General features: G+C 40.8%; 1 protein-coding gene across 6 annotated transcripts in view; it reads right to left on the bottom strand.

The window, feature by feature from the left end:
• MTR (5-methyltetrahydrofolate-homocysteine methyltransferase) overlaps window positions 1–19,361 on the bottom strand; it is a 126,114-nt gene that overhangs the window by 28,397 nt on the left and 78,356 nt on the right. For all 6 annotated transcript variants that reach the window (XM_004021372.6, XM_042241150.2, XM_012105022.5 and 3 more), the window contains 6 exons: window positions 16,197–16,286; window positions 15,016–15,168; window positions 11,839–11,946; window positions 10,678–10,778; window positions 2,716–2,783; window positions 2,004–2,124 (listed from right to left, as the gene is read on the bottom strand). In XM_004021372.6, coding sequence (XP_004021421.2) covers window positions 2,004–2,124; window positions 2,716–2,783; window positions 10,678–10,778; window positions 11,839–11,946; window positions 15,016–15,168; window positions 16,197–16,286 — 641 coding nt within the window. The remainder of the gene's footprint in view (window positions 1–2,003; window positions 2,125–2,715; window positions 2,784–10,677; window positions 10,779–11,838; window positions 11,947–15,015; window positions 15,169–16,196; window positions 16,287–19,361) is intronic.

Raw genomic sequence — 19,361 nt, 5'->3', positions numbered from 1 at the left:
TCTGAGTAAAGCAGATTGCCCTCCAGAATATGGGTAGGCCTCATCTAATCAACTGAAGACCTTAAGAGAAGGCTGTATATTGTCACCCTCTTTATTTAACTTATATGCAGAGTACATCATGCAAAATGCTGGACTGGATGAAGCACAAGGTGGAATCAACACTGCCAGGAGAAATATTGAAAACCTCAGATATGCACCCTTACGGAAGAAAGCGAACAGGAACTAAAGAGTCTCTTGATGAAGGTGAAAGAGGAGAGTGAAAAAGCTAGCTTAAAACTCAACATTCAAAAAAACTAAGATCAGGGCATCTGGTCCCATCACTTCATAGCGAACAGATGGGGAAACAATAGAAACAGTGAGAGACTTTTCTTTTCTTGGGCTCCACAATCACTGCAGACAGTGACTGTGGCCATGAAATTAAAAGACGCTTGCTCCTCGGAAGAAAAGTTATGACCAACCTAGGCAGCATATTAAAAGGCAGAGACATTACTTTGCTGACAAAAGTCTGCACAGTCAAAGCTATGGTTTTTCCAGTAGTGATGTATGGATGTGAGAGTTGGACCATAAAGGCTGAGCACCAAAGAACGGATGCTTTCAAACTGTGGTATTGAAGGCGGCTCTTTAGAGTCCCTTGGACTGCAAGGAGATCAAAACAGTCAATCCCAAAGGAAATCAGTCCTGAATATTCATTGGAAGGACTGAAGCTCCAGTATGTTGGTCACCTGATGTGATGAGCCGACTCACTGGTAACGAGCCCGATGCTGGGAAAGATTGAAGGCAGGAGGAGAGGGGATGACAGAGAATGAGATGGTTGGATGGCATCACCAACTCAATGGACATGAGTTTGTGCAAGCTCCGGCAGATGGTAATGGACAGGGAAGCCTGGTGTGCTGCAGTCCATGGGGTCACAAAGAATCAGATATGACTGAGCAAGTGAGCAACAACAACAAAGAGAAAAGACTGGGGTTCCCAGAGGAAGAAGGCCTTCTTCCTCCAGACTGCCTTTGGACTCAAGATTCAACAGCAACTCTTGCCAGGCCTCCAGCATGCCCACCTTCTCTGCAGATTTCAGTCATTCTTGCTTCCAGAATCACATGAGACGGTTCCTTAAAATCAATTTCTCTCTGTCTCCCTCCCCCCATGCCCCATGTATAGACATACATCCTGTTTGGAGATTCCTAACTACTACAAGTGGCTTAACATACAGTTGTTTCCAGTGTGAAAGGAACTCTGAATAGCTTTGGCCCGGCCATCTACTGTATTTTGTATCAGAAACAACTGCATGCTTGTGCGACCACCAGGACCAATGCTCTACCTGGGCACTGCTCCCTGCCAAAGTGAGCTATATGGGCATAAGGGATGCATCATAAAAAGTCTACTACCTCTAATTAACATGCCTCTCACCAACTAGCATTATGATCATGACCCCAGGAGATAGCTGACAAAATAAATAATGATCCTGTGACCAAACTTGAACTTCCTCTTCTTTAAATTATTTGACCCAAAGGTTCCCAAAAGCTCTCCTTTTCAGAAACAACTTCCCAAAGTACTCCTCTGATTCATTTTCTCAGTCAGCTTTCTATCTCAACTATTACAAGGTTAGAGTTTCTTCAACAGAGCTTGTAATTACTTAGACACCTGCTTCAAGACAGAGAGTGGGCTAAAATTCAAGCAATGCCTTTGTGCTAAAACACACATCTTCACTCAGGTGCTCATTAGCAGTCTCAGGAACTGAACAGGAGGTGAGAGGATTAAGGGGAAGATGACTACAGGCCAAAGGAATCCAAAAACAGGTGTGGGGGTGGCACTGATGGAGGAGTTTCCTGCAGCAGGCCCCCAAATTATTCTGGCTCTTGTGGCACAAAGACTAGAAAGTTCGTGTGTTTATAAAATAAGGAGCCAAGGTGCTATGTGTAGGAAAAACCTCAGGTTTTATCACTGTTTTTAAACACTAGCATCTGTGAAAATTTCACTGAGGCATGAAGCTCATTAGCATGACTCACCTGGAAGTGGTAGCTCCTCCGATCAACAATGGGATCTTTATAGCTAGTCTCTCCATTTCCTTAGCGACAAAAATCATTTCATCCAGGGAAGGAGTGATGAGTCCTGACAGGCCAATTATATCTATTATTTAAAAAAAGGAAAAAAAGAACAATGAAAAGGAGGATTCGAGAAAAAGAGAAAAAGTATGAAGACTCATTTTCAAAACTCTGTAATAAAGACCACAAGCCAGAAGATAAATTCCCAATTTCTATGAATAATTTTGAGACTTCTTTTCTGACTGGGGGTTTTCAATTTATTGCTTGCTTTTGGTAGTAAATATGATTTGCAACTTCAGGTTGCAATAATCTGCTTGCCACCGTTTTAGGAAAAGCCACGAAACTGTTAGTTCATGATTTCCCAGATGGGATATGTCACAGTGTCAGAAGAAATATAAGAACAAACACACAGAGAGAAAAACAAAATCTAATACAAATTGTTCTAAGAAGCCTGTCCCCATACCCCTTCCTCGGAACTATAAAGGAGTTTCACAGTTACCTATTTACCCCTTTAGTCCCGTTTATAAATGGCAATGACAGAACCCTCCAGGCAGGAGCTGTCAGTTGAGTGTCTGCAGGTCCCAGTAACCTCCACGGGTGGGGGCATCACCCTTTGCCGACGGACACTGGGAGAATACAATTTACTGAAACGCCCAGGAACCCAGTTGCATAGTACCTGCTTTGTGGTCTAGAGCAGCCTTCAGTATCTTGTCACATGGAGTCATGACTCCTAAATCAATAACTCTGGGGGACAGAAACGAGATGTGAGATAATTAATGAGATCCCATTAATTATCAAAAAAGCTAAAGGAACATTTTTATTTAACCATTGAACACTGCTCTCGTGTAAACTGGAATCACACTGAAAAGCTCACCGAACACTGACAACCGACTCAGTGATGATGGCCATTGATTAGGAACTGACCGTGGGCAGGGGCTACACTAAGCTTTTTTAAGGACCTTCGCTGACACAATCCACAGAGCATCTAATTCACCTGTTTAAGGTAGCCTTTGGTAGAGGACATTATTTTCTAAGCTCTGGTAAAATATATATAATACATAGCGTGCCATTTTAACCATTTTTAAGTGTATAGTTGAGGGTCACTAGTTAGTTGCAATGTTGTGTAACCATCACTACTATTTAATTTCAAAACTCTTTCATTGCCCCAAACAGAAACTTTATAATCCCTCAGCAACAAGTAACCTTTACTCTGCCTTCTATCTCTACGAATTTGCCTTGTCTGGATATTTCTACAAGTGGAATCATACATCATTTGTCCTTCTGGGTCTGGCTAATTTCACTTAGCCTAACATCTTTAGGGTTCCTCCCCCACTGGAGCCTAAGTCAAAACTTCATTCCTTTTTAAGGCTGAATAATATTTCATTGTATGAATGTGCCAGATGTTTATTCATTCATCTGTCAATGGACACCTGGGATATTTCCACTATGCTAAGCCTTCTATATAAACAATCTTGTTTAACCCTCACAGGAACTGTACGTGCAAGCACGATCATGGGGGCCTGTGTCTTTTTTTCGGGGTTGGGGGGATTGTTTTCATATATTTATTTCATGTATTTATCCAAATATATACATTAGATGGACTGTTATAAGTGGGATTATTGCATTAAACAATATAAATATTTTTATGTTTGATTCCTATTTTAAATTTTATTTTGAGGTAGGTTTTACCAAAGAATACTCTTTTTTAAAATTTTTGAAAACATGATTTTTACATTTTTAATAAGGAAGGGTCCAGAAAATCACGTGCCCAGAAGTTAAGCATCTTGTCCAGCCAGACAACTATCTAGTAGTGGAGCGGGGATCTGAACCAGGGTCTGACACGAAAACTCGTCTTCTTAGCCATGGAGGCCAAGAAAAACGTTAGAGAAGTTCACTCCGTAAGTATCTACTGAACAGTATACCCTGCGTGGGCGCCAACAAGCAGGATAAGGAGAAGAGATCAGTTCCTGGACGTGAAAAGCTGACTAATGGCAATCTCCCATTAGTCAAAGGAGAGGGAGAAGGAACGAAAGGACAGCTTCCACGAGAGACGAGCAAGACTCAAAGGGAGAGCAGACCACGGTGGGCACGCGAGGAGAGCGGGACTGGGCGGAGGGAGCCTCAGCAAGGAGACGGCTTCCTGGATCTCAGAGAAAGCGGGATTCTAGCCTTGGAAAATGTTCTATAAACGACTCCTCTATTCTAGAGTTAGCACCAAGGAGGTCCATCATTTTGACAATGTAATTTCATCATGAGCACTGGTTATAAAGATGTTTTAAAAATTACAGTGCACATTTTGTTTCCTCATGTCAACAATTCCTAAATAACTAAACAGACAAAATGATTATAAGCTAAAAAAAAAAAACAATTCTTAAGAACCACTACCTGACATCATAGCAGCTGTTAACAGTGGGTGTTGAACACTAAGGGCAGGAAGGAGCGTTGCTTCTCATTATATACCTGTTTATATTTAAGTTGGATTTTTTAGCTTGTTATCATAGTACTTAAATTTCTTAAAAAAAAAAATAAACTAGCACAAAGAGAATCCTCAGAAAGTAGACAATTTCAAATCAATGATGACTCTCTTCAGGTCTGTTAGCACTAATCCACTAGAAAACACGCCACAGAGGTTGATGATGGGGCACTGCATGTTATAACGGGGGTGAGGTGGCCCCTTTCTTTCTCTTTAGCACACTGCACACAGTTCGGTAACTGGATTTGTTGAACTATGACTAAATACAGCCTATAACACTAAGTGAAAGAGCATATTGCTTTTACATCAAGACAAAGAGGTATGGATTTTAAAGCTGACGCTTTCAACATTGTATGTTGTATTTTAAGAATTACAACTCATCAGTGTGATGGCAAGAATCATCTCGCTCTCAATCCTTTTTCTTGTTTCAGGCACTCTATCTTTCAGGAATATCGTGTGCCTGCTTGCTTTGTTGGAGGAAAAGTAAGAAGACCTTGTGGTCAGATAGAAATGGAGGAAGGAGAAAGCTGTAGGGAGTGAGCTCAGAGAAGGAGAAGAGGGCATCTTAATGGTGATTATTTAAAATTTCAAAATATTAAGTTTTTTTTAAGAAATCTAAATGGAGCTCTCAGGTAGTCATCTGGATCTGTAAGCCTGCAGCCCAGGTGAGCAATCCAAGCTGGAGATAAAACCTGGGACTTGTTGGCATATTACATGGCATTAAGAAGTCCTGAGACCATGTGTAAAATATTTAGAAAAATGAATTGCCAAAAGTGGGTAGGGGTTGGAGAGAAGGGGTTGAGGGAAGAGTGGGAAGAGGAGGGGAAGGGGAGAGGAGATGACAGGGGAGGGGAATAGAAAAAAAAATTCATGAGACTGAATGAGATGACCTAAGCCTGTCTGTCCAGACCTGTTTTCATCAGATCTGACTTATCAAGATCCCCAGGTGGTCAGAAGGTGCACTGAAGTCTGAGAAGCAGTGAGGGCAGAGAAGAGGTCCCAGGGTTAAGGCCTGAAGTAGTCCCCTTTAGGGAGGTCACACAGAGAAGGAGCAATCAGCAAGAGAGATGACCAGCCGTTAGGGAGGTTAAGAAGAGGTCTGGAAACAATGAACTAGGGGCCTAGAGTATGACGAGTTCAACATCCAACTTATTAGGCTGCTTTAACAAGTTTTGCTGGGAAACAGTCAAAGATATCACTGCTTAGAGGAGCACTTTATAATGTTTTCCATGCAGAGAAAATAGTACTTATGGCCCTGGGATACAGGAAGGAGGCTACTTGCCACCAGGGTCAACCAATCTAGGACTGGGGCTGTCCTCAGTCACACCCTGGAGAAAGAAGGGGATGTGTTTCTGGGCACACGTGAGTTAAGAAACTGCTGGAAAGTTCTGAATTAGAATACAGTGTCGTAAGTGCCAGGCAGGAGGCCTTTACAGTGTGCTGTGAGAGGCCATCATAGCTGGACAACAGTTTTAGAAGGATTCCAGGAGGGTACTATCGCCTGAATCTTGAGCAAGTATTAGCCAGGCGAAGGAAAGAAGAGGGCCATCCAGTAGAGACCAGCACAACGAAGGTCTAGAACCATGGACAACTGGCCCTGGGGAACACTGGCTGAAGGAAAGGAGCCGAAGCCTGATCAATCCCACCCCTGCCCACCGCCATCCTTCCCACCACCCCTCCCCATTTTCTCTCCCCTTTACTACAACTCCCTGCTTCCCCTGCATACCTCTGCTCCTCCCTTGGCTTTCTCTTGATTTCCCTTCTGCACTCTGAGCTATACCCCATGTCTGTAAGCCTCTTCTTATACACATTCTTTTATTTTGCCGCATGAGAGATTAAAGAAAATAAAAATGAATGCTATGGAAATTTTAAAATTTTACAGTCATCATTCTAAAGTGATTATAACAGAGCTGTAAACACAAGCATTTAATTTGGGCTTCTAATTCAGACAGAATGCAAGCTGCACCAAATGCCTTAGCAAAGGCATCCAAAACTATTTAAGGATATATAAAATTTTGAAAATAAATCTTGTAATAGATAAATCCCATTTTACTCTCCAGAAAGAATTAAAAAGTAAAATAAAACTAATTTTTCTTAGGGTGCCTCACATCAGTTTAGTGAAGTTGAAGGTGGCAGTGTCTTCTGATCCTGCAATTCACATGTACCACCACTAGATGGGAGTACTGTACCAGTTTGCAGTCCCAACCAAGATTTCCAACCTGTGGTTAAGCTGCATGTCAACAGATAAATGGATAAAGATGTGATATATGCATACAATGAAACCATTAAGAAGCCATAAGAAAGAAAGAAATCTTTCCACTGAAACAATGGATGGACCCTGAAGGCATTATGCTGAGATAAGACGTACAGTGAAAGAAAAATACTGTATGACAGGCTTACATGGGGAGTCTAAAAAGCTGAATGAACAGAAACAGAGTAGAAGAGGTGTTTCTAGGGGCTGTAGGGTGGGGAAAATGGGGAGATGTTGGTCAAGGGTACAAACTTCCAGCTGGAAAATGACTAAGTTCTAGGATCTAATACACAGCACTCTGAACAGAGTTAACAACACTGCATGCTATGAGAGGTTAAGAAAGTGTATTTTAAATGTTCTCACCACAAATAAGAAATGGTAATTATGTGATGGGTTAGCTAACACTATGTGGTGATCATACTGCAAATCAAATCAACGTTTTACACCTTAAGCTTACACAACGTTGTATGTCAATTCTATTTCAATTAAGCTCCAAAAGCACACACAAACAACAGTTAAAAGCATCCAAATAATTATGAAGAGAACCTGTGAGGTGCTAGGAAAGATTAGATTAGTGTGCCCTTGACTTAAATACACTCCTTTTCCTCACTTAGCTGAAAACTCTAGCATTATACAGTTTTAAAGTGTTCCCTTCTTAACCATGTATTATTTATCCATCCTAGACATTTGGGATGGAGGAGCCTGGTAGGCTGCAGTCCCTGGGGTTGCAAAGAGTCGGACATGACTAAGCGACTTCACTTTCACTTTTCACTTTCATGCATTGGAGAAGGAAATGGCAACCCACTCCAGTGTTCTTGCCTGGAGAATCCCAGGGACTGCGGAGCCTGGTGGGCTGCTGTCTAAGGGGTCGCAGAGTCGGACACGACTAAAGCGACTTAGCAGCACATTTATATTAAGAACCACTGATTAACACGAAAATACGTCTCATTATCTGTTTCACCAGATCCATATTTTTAAAAGTACTAGATGTATGATATTTGATTTAAAATTTTGTTATTACATCCTATTTTTTCTTATCCAATTAAACAGGGTGCATTATGTTAAATGGGAAAAGTCTACATTTGTCTTTCTATATAATAATTATTAGAGTATTCGAAACTCAACTTTAATGTAATCAAATATCTGATCAAAATATGTTTAAATATTCTAAATTATTTCTAAAGAGGAATTAAACTGTAATATTAATATTAGACATTACAGTTAAAGTTGCTTAAAACTGGAATAAATATTGAAAGCTAAACTGCCACAATACAGAATCCTGACTTTTGGACTCAGAAGCCCTGGGGATGGCCTGCCACTTGCTAGCTGTGTAAAAGGAGAAGTACAATAACTGAGGCAGGCAAAGCAGGATCAAAACCGTAAAAAGAAAAAAAGAATGAAGGACAGGAAAAAAAGAAAAAGAAAGAAAGAAATCAGGAAAAGAATACAAAGGGGAAAAAAAGGAAAAATCAGTTATATAAAAGCAGCACTATATAAATTGTGAAGTGGTAAATAAATGTTAGGTATTAGTAAACTCTAATACCTAAGGTGGACATATCCCCAGATCTATTCAAATTTTCAAATCTGCAAATTCTATTGCATCATCCCCATAAAAAACTGTGCTTTTTCTGTCTAGACAGAACTATCACTTTGAGTCCTTTTTACTTCTTTTTTCCCCACAAAGAACTCTTAGCATTTCATGAGATTTACTGACCAGTGACAAAGAGCCGGGAATGAAAAAGTTGTATTAGCATCTGGTACTAGATGGTTTGCTAGACTCAGTCAACTAGCTGGGTGATTCACCCAGGCATTAGCCTGCAGCACAGATACACAGTCAAAGTATACATTTCGCTGCACAAGGCCTATCTCAGGGGCATCCGTCTACTACCTGACATCATAACATTAAACCCATCAGTGTCAAGAATCCATGTATTATGAGACACAAGACCCAAAGGGGTGTTTGAGCCCAAAGAAAAAAGGTATTGCACGTTCACTTATTTTTTACAAAAAGAATAAAGTGTCATCAGAAGATGTTTCTCCAGCTGCCATTATTATGTGAGTGCTCAGTCTTGTCTGACTCTTTGCAACCCCATGGGCGGTAGCCCACCAGGCTCCTCTGTTGATGGAATTCTGTAAGCAAGAATACTAGAGTGGGTTGCCATTTCCTACACCAGGGGATCTTCCTGACCCAGGGACTGAACCCAGGTCTCTGTGTGTCCTGTATTGGCAGGCAGATTCTTTACCACTATGTCACCTGGGAAGCCAGCAAAAAACAAGCGATCCTCCAGTGTACAAGCCAGAGGAGATGTGTGTGCTGGAGGAAAGCATTCGGGTTTAATAAGTCACTTTCACTGATGACATCGGGCTCCAGCAGCACCCTGGAGAAATGCCACAGTTCTCCCTGGCCTCTTAAAATGCCTTTACTGGAGGAAGAAAAATTACTGGTATGATTCTCTCAGCTACTTATCCATTTTTCATAATACAAAAGGATAAACACAGACAATGATATCTCAAGAATTGCTTTAGGGAGCTTGCTTACAAATTGCCTTTTTTCAATAGTTTTTGTCCTATTATCACCATTGAATATGTACCTGGCTTTTTAGCCTGACAAACAGTAAAGTTCCTGAATGGAGAAAAGTCAGCTAAATCATCTGGGTGTCTCTGATACAATTCATGGTATATAGTAGATGATCTATAAACATTTATTAGCTGAAATGAATTTGAACTAATTGAAATGAATGCAAATAGAAATCAACAGCACAGGATTTGAAAAGACGAGACAACACTAGAAATGTCAAGGGATTTTAGGAAGCCAACACCTTATCAAATATTCATTCCTCATCCAAATACTTATTCTATAGGTAAAAATCTTACTGTAACAACCGCCATTGTCTTTCTGGTATATTTATCTTTAAAAAATAATAAATGTATTCCAAGAACAATATTCCTTATTTCCAGGACTAGGAGAAAATGCTCCGTCTTTTGATAGTGAACAGGCAGCCAAACAAAAGCGCCTGTGAAGACAGTCAGAGGAAGAAGGTGCCACACTGCCAGTGCTCCTTCACCGCCAGCCTTCCTTATCTGCATTTAACTGGCCTTGAGCGCAGACATGCATGAAGAGTTTGAAAGCAGGGAGGAGGCTTAGAGGGCAATGGTTATCTGACAGTGGGAACTCTCTAACCCCAACCCCAAGGGGGCCCAGCTGCAGTTGCTTCTCCTCTCTACAGCGAAAACAGCACATGGAGAGAAGTCCACGCCTCAAAAGGGCCGTTGGCTGGATATGGGCCAGAGAAGACACTAGTTTTATCAGGCTTTTCATTACAGAGAATATGTTGAAATCTGAGCGAAACATGCTCTTACTGTGGGTCATGAGCTCTCAGACAGAAATAAACTGGCGCTAAATAATTATTCAACTATAATGAGAGATATAAGAAAGGGATTTTACTTGTATACAGCATTCAAAAACTAGCTTCATCAATACTAAGAGGCATGCATGGTTCTCTTATAAGCAAAGGAAAAAGAATTTAGCCAAAGTCTTAATAAGATCTTGGCTTTAAAATCTGGCAGCTTATTGAGAGTAAAAAGGAAATATGGCCATGGGGTGGGGTCCAATATTTGAGCCTCTGGCCTGAAGTCAATTCCCCAGAAGCCTCTGGGTTGTTTGACCCTGCTTGAATACTGTTTTCTATTCTTTTTGTCCTTACTGAATGTACACCATTAAATAATTACTAAATTACTTCATTTGAAAAGGTATGTTCAATGCAGAAAATTCAAAAACATGTGAAGAAAAAGAAAAACCACCTCTATCATCCACAGCTCTACCCTGCCCTCCCCACCCAAAGATGCATCACCTGTTAATGCTTTTACTTTAAACAAGAAAGGGGCTCAGGTAAGAAAGGTGGGTCCAAAGTTACCTGAAATTATTGCAGCCAAGAACCACTCCAACTATGTTCTTGCCTATGTCGTGTACGTCACCTTTAACAGTAGCCAGCACGATGGTGCCTTGGTAAGGGTCCTGGAGAGGAAGGCAAACAGCTCAGCATTGCTAGGGTCACCTGGTTCTCTGGAGCCAGACAGGTGTTAGAACAGAAAGCAATTCAATGCAACCAAGGTAACCCTCAAAGATGGACCCGGAACCCAAGCCTCGTGCTCTGTGCGAAGAAGGCTGTAAGCCGCAGCAACCCCCCAGGCGGTTCACTGAGGGGGCTTCAACCCAGATCATGTGTTCCATCATCTCAAAAACAGTTTAAGTTCAAATATAAAACAGTCCCATCACTGAAGATCATATGTGTAACCCCAAGCCTATCTGATAAATGTCTAGTGAATGTCAGCAGTAAAGGGGGAGGGAGGCTCTGGTGAGCTGCCTGTGTCCCATCAGAATGGGAAGGACCACAGCAGCCCAGGGCAGGGGGGCTCAGACTGTCTTCTTCAACACTGTTGTTCCACCACCATCTCCTCCCTCAAAAAAAAGAAAAAGAAAAAGATATGCAAGGCAAGTGGGATTTTTATGAACATTACATCAGAGCCATTCACAAACACAGATAGATTTAAGAATTCAGAATCTTAGGGGCCAAAGCTGACCAAGCACAGGGAGCTAAACAGGTCAAAAGCTTCACGATTTACTGCGGTGGCGCAGCCAACAGGAAGGGAGCTAAATTCAGCAGTGGTGCCAAGAACATGGCCAGCACACAGACAATATTCAGGAAGGAGGTCTTCCAAAACCAAACAGTATCTCAAGGGCACGGACTGATCTTTTTTAGCTACAGAGTCGAGCGCACTACCTGGCAAGGGGTAAGAGCTCTGTAAATAGTTGGTAGATGAATGAGAGAACTGGTTTTGTCTTGAACTGATGGCTTTGTTTAGAAAATAATGTTTTTATTAAAAATTTCATAAAGCCACGTTCTATAGAAAATCCCAGGGTATTCTGATACTTGGTAAAAAAGTTGGTTCACTTCTCTGCTTCATCGTCAATGACACAGTCAAGCCCAATGGCTTAGGTCCCTACCCTCCAGCCCAGTAAGAGTATCCAGAGCCAATTCCTCACAAGGTCCACAGGCCCCAACCAAATGACTTGCCTCATCTTCTATTTTGCCAGTAAGCACTTTGGTTTCTTCTCTCTCTTTTTCCATGAAGGGAATAAGGTGACCCACGGCCTTCTTCATGACCCGAGCTGACTTTATAACCTGGGTAAAATACACAGAGTCAGGCATCTTTACCAAAACACCTGGATGGTTACACATGGTTGCTTGTGAAATTTTAGCACAAATTATGCATGTTTTGACCTCAGGTCAGCCACCCTTGAGTCCATTTTTGACAGTGGGTGGGTGAGGAATGAGTTCACCATGAGGAAAATTAATCAGTCAGGTACAGAAGAAGAAAAACAAGGCTGGAAATCAAATGTTGCAGTCTCTGTCCTCTGAACGTCTGCATGTTATTTTTTCTCCACCTAGAAGGCCCTCTATCATTTCCTAAAGTTCTGCACATCCTCCAAGCGTCAAGCTTCTCCTCCAAAAGCCCCTTCTCAGCCTTCTCTTCTCAATCCCCAGTGTCACAATTCACTTATAATTAAGGCTTATGCAAAAGGAAAAAGAGCCTTAAAGTCTATAGAATTAGAGAAAAATTTTGTAAATGTAAGTTGGATAAGGGATTAATATCTAAAATATAAAGAACTAATGCAACTTTATAACAAAAGCCCAAATAATCTGATTAAGAAAATGGGCAGGAGAACTAAAAAGGTATTTTTCCAAAAAGGATATCAAAATGGCCAATAGGCACATGAAAAGATGCTCAACAACACTAAGTGTCAGGGAGATAACAAGTACAAACCACACTAAGATACCACTTCACACATGATAGCTCAGAGCTTCCCTGATAGTTCAGTTGGTAAAGAATCCACCTGCAATGCAGGAGACCCCAGTTCAATTCCTGGGTCGGGAAGATCTGCTGTAGAAGGGATAGGCTACCCACTCCAGTATGCTGGCCTGGAGAATTCTATGGACTGTATAGTCCATGGGGTCACAAAGAGTCAGACATAACCGAGTGACTTTCACTTTCATATGTCAGAATGGTCACCCTCAAGGAAACAAAAACCAACAGGCGCTGGTGAGGATGTGGTGAAAAGGGAACTCTTACACACTGTTGGTGGGAATGGAAAACAATATGGAGGTTCTTAGAAAAATTAAAAATAGGTCGACCACGTGATCAAGCAATTCCACTTCTCAGTAGAAACCTACAGGAAATGAAAATAGGATTTCAATAGGGTTATCACAGCATTATAACAGCCAAGACATGGAACAACCCAAAAGCCCATCAACAGATGAGTGGATAAAAATGATGCAGTTATATATACAGAATGGAGTACCGTTCAGCCACGGTAAGAGAGGGTGCCCGGCCATGTGCAAAAACACAGATGGGTCTTGAGGACATTATACTAAGCAAGATAAATCAGAAAGAGAAAGACAAGTATTGGATGATCTCACTTATATGCAGAACCTAAAAGAAGTCAAACTGGAAAGAAAAAACAAAACAAAACAGAGTGAAACTGTGGTTGCCATGGGATACCGATGGGAGGGTAAGACTGATGATATTTAAGGGTACAAACTTGTAACAAGTAAATAAGCCACAGGGATCTAACATACAGTATAATGAACAGACAATAATGTACTATAATGACATAGTGTGATAAATATTATTTCAATGGCAATCATATTAAAATATGTATCACCGTACACCCTAAATTTACAAACATAACATGTCAAATTTGTTAAACAGACAAAAAAGAACAGGGACTTTCATAAAATCCACGAATGTATACTAAAATTCATGAGAAGCAGGATGAGAAAACAGGGTATTTGTACAGTCTCAATGTTCCTCGTCTCAATGTTTCTCCCTACAAAAAAATTTACAGTGGAGAAACATAGCAGACACTCTTAACAAAATGATCAAAGTTAACCTCACCAGTAATGAGACATAGCAACATGATGGGCTTCCTGATATGAGAAGGGCACAGCATTACTCTGTGTTATTCTTGTCAAAAATCAGAAAACATCAGGAAAATTCAAACTGAGAGAGAGCCTATCATTTACCAAACTGTACAATACTCTTTAAAAGTCAAGGTCATAAGGAAAAACTCAGGAACTGTTCAAGATAAAAACAAAGTGGGATTGTGGAACACAAAGAGAAGAGAAGAGTAGCAGAAACACTGGTGAAATGTGAATAAAGTCATTAGTTAACATGATTATATCAATATTAATTTCCTGGTTCTGATAACTACACTATGATCAAGTGAAAAGGTTAACATTAGGGGAAGAAGTTGAGGGGGATACATGATCACTTAAACTGCATCTGCAACTTGTAAGTCTAAAGTTTACTCAAACGTAAGAAGTTAAACCAATAAGTTGACGTCATGAAAAAAAACGCTGTGAAACTGTCCCCGACTTGGGGAGACTAATGCAGTACAACTGAATGTTCCCTAGTGTGGTGATGGTTTCACAGACACAGGCATGTTAAAGCTTATCAAACTGTATCCTTTAAACATGCACGTTTTATTGCATGTGAATGATAAAACAGTAAATCTATAAGAAAAGATAAATGCTATGAAGGAAAATGGGGAATGGACAATGAATAATTAAAAATAGAATAAATTTTAAAAATCAATTATACTTCGATTTTAAAAAGTTAAAGAAAAAAAAAAAGAACAGGGATTTTTCGTTTTTTGTATGCCTCACAGACCTGAACCCAGAAGTCTCAAAAAGTACCAATGTTAATCAATGTGGTCAGTAGCTGCTGTAAATCAAAATAAGAGTAAGACTACTGGTTTTACTTGAAACATATTATTTAATGTATATCGTTATTTAAAATGGTAATGATCTTTTCAAAATATTCATCCTTAAGGATGAACACTGGCTGGTCAAATCAAATCTTAACATGATTGACTTTACACTAATCTTGGGTTTTATATTTATTTGGGGGGTTGGGGGAGAGACTTCTGCTGGGGTAAGAGGTGGTACAGAAGCCCAGAACATGAAGACTAATGCTGGGAACGTCCAGATGACCTCTAATGTCCACACACCCTAGCTCGACTTTTCAGACTATGCCTAAAAGTGAATTCAGAGAATGAACAGAATCACACCTCAATGCCCCTGGGCTCTCATCAAAATTAAAACCAGAGAAACAGACTCAAGTTTACTATTTATTAAAAGATAAAGGCTCTTTCCTTCAATTGTGAAACTTTTCCCCCACCATTTGCCAACCTGAGGTAGAAACATTTTTCCAGCTCCAAAAAGGTCACCAACAATTTTCATGCCATTCATCAGCGGCCCTTCAATTATATTCAGAGGTCGGGGATACTGTTCCTGGTTTAACCTGGCTTCCTCAGTATCTTCAATAATATATTTTTCAATGCCCTACAGAAAACCAAAAAATTAGGGAAAATTTACAGGATAAATTGGCTTAAGTTCAAACATCGAACAACAAATAAATAGTTACAGAGTGTGGGTTTTGGAATCAGACTGCATATGTTTAAATCCTGGCTCTTATCACTAATTTAGACAACTTATTAAGCATCAGTTTCCTCATTTAATAATCGTATAATACCAACCTCACATGGTTATTTTGAGGATTAAATATGTAAAGTGTAAAGTGCCTAGATGGCTTTATTGACATAAAGCATTTTATTGATATAAAGTGAAAAATTAGTGACAGAAGGAGTACTAATAAGTTTAAATTCATAATAAAATACACTTTTAATCCTAGTGGTTTAACAGATTACATGTAAACAAATATCTCCTGTGAAATCACTGTTTTCCCACCGACAGGGCTGGGTGCAGGGAGGACCTAGCCGTCACAGATCAAGCCCTAATCCTCCAGTGTCCCCAGTTCAAGGATCCAAAGAGGTGGATGACTAGTTCCACAACCTGAAGTAAGTGAATCTCAAAAGTTCCAAGAAATTAAAAGTTAAATTCTAGAGACAAACAAAACAAAACAAAAAACCTGAAATTTCCAGACTCACAAATGAGGAAACTGAAGCCAAGAGATTACCTATCTCTTGGACTAAAAGTCTAACTATAGCAGAAGAGCCAGAACTCATTTGCTGATCAAGAGACAGCCGCATGGTCTGGAGCAGCACTTCCCGCCTCTGGCACTACTGACAGCTCGCACTGACTGATTCTTTGCGGCGCAGGCCTCTCCTGTGCACTGCAGCATGTTTACCACTTCCCTGGCCACTGGGTGCCAGTAAAAACCCCCCACTCCAGTCAGAACAACCAAGCATATCTCCAGATACTGCCTGATGTGCTAGACATAGGGCAGGATGGAGGGCAAAACCACTCAGGAGTAGCCCAGGGAATCTCCTTTGTCAGCTGCTGCCAGCACCTCTCCTCCAGCCGTGCCATCAGCCACCAGGACCAGCAACCAGCCTCCGGCCCACACTCACCTTCACAAGCGCGTACTCAAGGCGCTCTTCAACAGGGCCATTCCTCCACTCATCAGTCTGGATGACTTTCTTCCCTCCTTTGCCCTGAGTCTGGAATTAAATGTGAACAGAGAGATGATACAATAGGTCACTTACTCAGCTGGTTGGCAGAAAAAAACTATGTCTTATTCTTCCCTTATGTTTCAAGGCCCTGGCACAGTGCCAGCATGAATTAAATCTTTGGAAAATGCTTGAGGTGAGGAGAGAGGGAAATAGCAACCCACTCCAGTACTCTTGCCTGGAAAATCCCATGGGCGGAGGAACCTGGTAGGCTACAGTCCATGGGGTTGCAAAGAGTCAGACAAGACTGAGTGACTCTACTTCACTTCAAGGAGAGAGGAAAAGAGAGAAATCTTATAGGTTTTGAACTTTTATTTAAAAATTTTCTTCCTTCCAGTTTTATTGAAGTATAATTGACATACAGTGCTACAAAAATTTCAGGTGTACAGCATAAAGTGTACAAATGAAACGATTACTACAATAAATTTAACATATCTCCATCAGTATGGAAAGGCAAAAAGATAGGATACTGAAAGATGAACTCCCCAGGTCGGTAGGTGCCCATATGCCACTGGAGATCAGTGGAGAAATAACTCCAGAAAGTGTGAAGAGACGGAGCCAAAGCAAAAACAACATCCAGTTATGGGTGTGACTGATGATGGAAGCAAGGTCCGATGCTGTAAAGAGCAATACTGCATAGGAACCTGGAACGTTAGGTCCATGAATCAAGGGAAATTGGAAGCTGTCAAACAGGAGATGGCAAGAGGGAACATCAACATTTTAGGAATCAGTGAACTAAAATGGACCGGAATGGGTGAATTTAACTCAGAATACCATTATATGTACAACTGTGGGCAAGAATCCCTTAGAAGAAATGCAGTAGCCCTCAGAGTTAACAAGAGTCTGAAATGCAGTACTTTGGGTGCAATCTCAAAAACGACAGAATGATCTCTGTTCATTTCCAAGGCAAACCATTCAACATCACGGTAATCCAAGTCTATGCCCCGACTGTAACGCTGAAGAAGCTGAGGTTGAACAGTTCTATGAAGACTTACAAGAACTTCTAGAATTAACACCCAAAAAAGGTGTCCTCTTCATTATACGGGACTGGAATGCAAAAGTAGGAAGCCAAGAGATACCTGGACTAACAGGCAAATCTGGCCTTGGAGTACAAAATGAAACAGGCAAAGGCTAACAGAGTTTTGCCAAGAGAATGCACTGGTCATAGCAAACACCCTCTTCTAACAACACAAGAGAAGACTCTAACACAAAGACATCACCAGACGGTCAATACTGAAATCAGATTGATTATATTCTTTGCAGCCAAAGATGGAGAAGCTCTATTAGTCAGCAATAATGAGACCGAGAGCTGACTGTGGCTCATATCATGAACTCCTTATGGCCAAATTCAGACTTAAATTGAAGAAAGTAGGGAAAACCACTAGACCATTCAGCTATGACCTAAATCAAATCCCTTACGATTATACAGTGGAAGTGGTGAATAGATTTAAGGGATTAGATCTGATAGAGTGCCTGAAGAACTATGGATGGAGCTTCATAACACTGTACAGGAAGCAGTGATCAAGACCATCCCAAGAAAAAGAAATACAAAAAGGCAAAATGGTTGTCTGAGGAGGCCTTATAAATAGCTGAGAAAAGAAGAGATGCAAAAGGCAAGGGGGAAAAGGAAAGATATACCCATTTGGATGCAGAGTTCCAAAGAATGGCAAGGAGAGATTTAAAAAAGCCTTCCTCAGTGATCAAGGCAAAGAAATAAAGGGAAAAAAAGGAATGTGAAAGACTAGAGATCTCTTCAAGAAAATCAGAGATTCCAAGGGAACATTTCATGCAAAGATGGGCTCAATAAAGGACAGAAATGGTATGGACCTAACAGAAGCAGACGATATTAAGAAGAGGTGGCAAGAATACACAGAAGAACTGTACAAAAAAGATCTTCACGACCCAGAAAATCATGATGGTGTGATCATTCACCTAAAGCCAGACATCCTGGAATGCGAAGTCAAGTGGGCCTTAGGTAGCATCACTACAAACAAAGCTAGTGGAGGTGATGGAATTCTAGTTAAGCTCTTTCAAATCCTGAAAGATGATGCTGTGAAAGTGTTGCACTCAATACGCCAGCAAATTTGGAAAACTCAGCAGTAGCCACAGGACTGGAAAAGGTCAGCTTTCATTCCAATCACAAAGAAGGCAATGCCAAAGAATACTCAAACTACCGCACAACTGCACTCATCTCATACGCGAGCAAAGTAATGCTCAAAATTCTCCAAGCCAGGCTTCAACAGTACGTGAACTGTGAACTTCCAGATGTTCATGCTGGATTTAAAAAAGGCAGAGGAACCAGAGATCAAATTGCCAAAATATGCTGGATCATCAAAAACACAAGAGTTCCAGAAAAACATCTACTTCTGCTTTATTGACTATGCCAAAGCCTGTAACCGTGTGAATCACAACAAACTGGAAAATTCTGAAAGAGATGGGAATACCAAGCCGCCTTACCTGCCTCCTGAGAAACCTGTATGCAGGTCAACAAGCAACAGTTAGAACTGATATGGAACAACAGACTGGTTCCAAATCAGGAAAGGAGTATGTCAAGACTGTATATTGTCACCCTGCTTATTTAACTTATATGCAGAGTACATCATGAGAAACGCTGGGCTGGAAGAAGCACAAGCTGGAATCAAGATTGCAGGAGAAAAATCAATAACCTCAGATACGCAGATGTCACCACCCTTATGGCAGAAAGCGAAGAAGAACAAAGAGCTTCTTGATGAAAGTGAAAGAAGAGAGTGAAAAAGTTGGCTTAAAGCTCAACATTCAGAAAACAAAGATCAGGGCATCTGGTCCCATCACTTTATGGCAAATAGATGGGGAAACAGTGGAAACAGTGTCAGACTTTATTTTTTTGGGCTCCAAAGTCACTGCAGATGGTGACTGCAGCCATGAAACTAAAAAACACTTGCTCCTTGGAGGAAAAGTTATGACCAACTTAGATAGCATATTAAAAAGCAGAGATATTACTTTGTGAACAAAGGTCCATTTAGTCAAAGCTGTGGTTTTTCCAGTAGTCATGTATGGCTGTGAGAGTTGGATTATAATGAAAGCTGA

Source organism: Ovis aries, chromosome 25, assembly GCF_016772045.2.
Source record: "Ovis aries strain OAR_USU_Benz2616 breed Rambouillet chromosome 25, ARS-UI_Ramb_v3.0, whole genome shotgun sequence".
NCBI classification, from domain to species: Eukaryota; Metazoa; Chordata; class Mammalia; order Artiodactyla; family Bovidae; genus Ovis; species Ovis aries.
This window is presented reverse-complemented; position numbering and strand designations above follow the sequence as displayed.